Genomic DNA, 1,920 nt, shown 5'->3' on the forward strand with positions numbered 1-1,920 from the left:
TTAATTATTTATTACACACTTTAGCCGACGAATATATTAATTGTTTCGTCGGCTAAAGTCTGGGAAAAAACCGACGACATGTTTTTCGTCGGCTAACTGTGGGACTATAGCCGACGAAAATAAAAATTTCGTCGGCTAAAGTCATCACCGACGACCTTTTCCCGACGACACTATAGCCGACGAGCCTTCGTCGGCTAAGATCTTAGCCGACGAATTAAGATAACAGGCCGACGAAAACTTTTCGTCGGCTAAAGTGTTTGTCCTGGTAGTGAATGTGGGACAAAGAGTCTTATTTTAGTCTCCAAAATGTGCTTGTGAAGACATGTTGTAATAAATATATACCACCTATGCAGAATTGTGATAATGCTAACAGAAGCTAAAAGTTCCCAAGTAATGGATATCTCAAATCAAACAACATGTGAGATATCTATAATGCCATGGTTATAGGAAGAAGGTTTAATCTTACATGAACAATCTGCTCTAATCAAGAACAAACAACATGCCAAAAGCCTATCATAAATGAAAATGAACAACAACAAGGTGTGAAAAGTGGTACCGGGTTGAGTCGATCACAAGCTTCAATCAATTAGTGAAAACTCAAATTGTTTACCGATCATTCTAAGAAAAAAAGAAGATTAAAATCAAAAAAGGAATTAGAATGAGGAGTACTATACTGACCTCCATCTCAGATCCAATGCGTGTGTTAATTTCTCAACGAATCGAAGAGGAGACCTAAAGGCAAACACAAAAGAATGAGACTGAAGAGTAGAAGCTAAAACATCAATACATCAAGAGAAAAGCCATTATTACCCCTTGATACACTAACCTACAAAGGCACAGAACACATATTGGGATGACCGGAAACAGAAGAATACGGCTGGAAATGGCCCGATACGCGTCTGATACGGAAGGATACGTACCCATAAATATAAATATATTGCACATTGGGGGCAAGACTGACTTTTGCCTCCCTATTTTGTTTTTGGATTAATATAAAACGTGGGCTAATATACATGAATCGAAGCCTGTCCCAATCTTCCTAAAAAAATCAAGCCCAGCCCAACAAGAAACAAAACCCTGGTTTTACACCGCACGACTATAAAAGCCGGAAACCCTAAGAAAACCAAGCCTCAGTGTCGCAGCCGCGAGAGCAAAGCTTTGCTCATCATCTCCATCTTCTCTGTAGCTCTGTTCAGGTATTCCGCTTTCTCTTTCCTCTTTTTCACTGCCACAAAGCGATTCATCTTTTCGTTTTCATCCTAAACTGAAATGAACGCCATAGCTGAAACTCCACAGCTGAAATCATGTTCGTGCTTCTTGTGTTTATATGTGCTTGTAATCGGAGATTTATGTTATTTGAACTAGATGTAGCTTAGATCTGTGACGTTTTAGTCTAATTAAGCGTGGCGAGTCTTCTTTGTTTGTTAATTTTAGGTTATGTATCTGTCCGAGAACTTTGTATTTGATAATTGCTAGATGAACTTTCGGAATTGCATGTTGAGATTGTTAAGTATTTGGTGTGTGTTTGCCGATGAGGAGTCAATCCGGTTGTTTGAGGTGTAGTGGAGCCGAGACCCTGTAAAGGGAGAACCCCTCGGCGAAGCTGCATTTCACATGACATCACTGGATTTAACTGAGGTTTTCGGGTTGATAAAATCACCGCGCTGCTTAAATCATTAAATTTGATAATGGATTACCACTGACAATGTGTGTAGAAGTTGACACTTTTTCGAAAGTCACTTGTGTGTTGTGTTTTTGTTTGAAATGGACTGCTAAATCTACAAGTGTGTTATATGCTGATATGATTACTTTATAGATAAGCCATGGTGAAACACAATAACGTTATCCCTGGGGAGCACTTCAGGAAGCACTGGCAGAACTATGTCAAGACCTGGTTTAACCAGCCAGCAAGGAAGACCA

At 39.5% G+C, this 1,920-nt stretch overlaps 1 protein-coding gene and 1 pseudogene across 1 annotated transcript in view; one reads left to right on the top strand and one right to left on the bottom strand.

The window, feature by feature from the left end:
- The window catches only part of LOC101298082, a 3,950-nt pseudogene extending 3,266 nt beyond the window's left edge, over window positions 1-684 (bottom strand).
- A 443-nt stretch (window positions 685-1,127) lies between these two features.
- LOC101298382 (60S ribosomal protein L13-2-like) overlaps window positions 1,128-1,920 on the top strand; it is a 3,616-nt gene continuing 2,823 nt past the window's right edge. Inside the window, exons 1-2 of the mRNA XM_004309035.1 lie at window positions 1,128-1,196; window positions 1,817-1,919. Coding sequence (XP_004309083.1) covers window positions 1,824-1,919 — 96 coding nt within the window. The 5' untranslated portion in view covers window positions 1,128-1,196; window positions 1,817-1,823. The remainder of the gene's footprint in view (window positions 1,197-1,816; window position 1,920) is intronic.

Source organism: Fragaria vesca, linkage group LG7, assembly GCF_000184155.1.
Source record: "Fragaria vesca subsp. vesca linkage group LG7, FraVesHawaii_1.0, whole genome shotgun sequence".
NCBI lineage: Eukaryota > Viridiplantae > Streptophyta > Magnoliopsida > Rosales > Rosaceae > Fragaria > Fragaria vesca.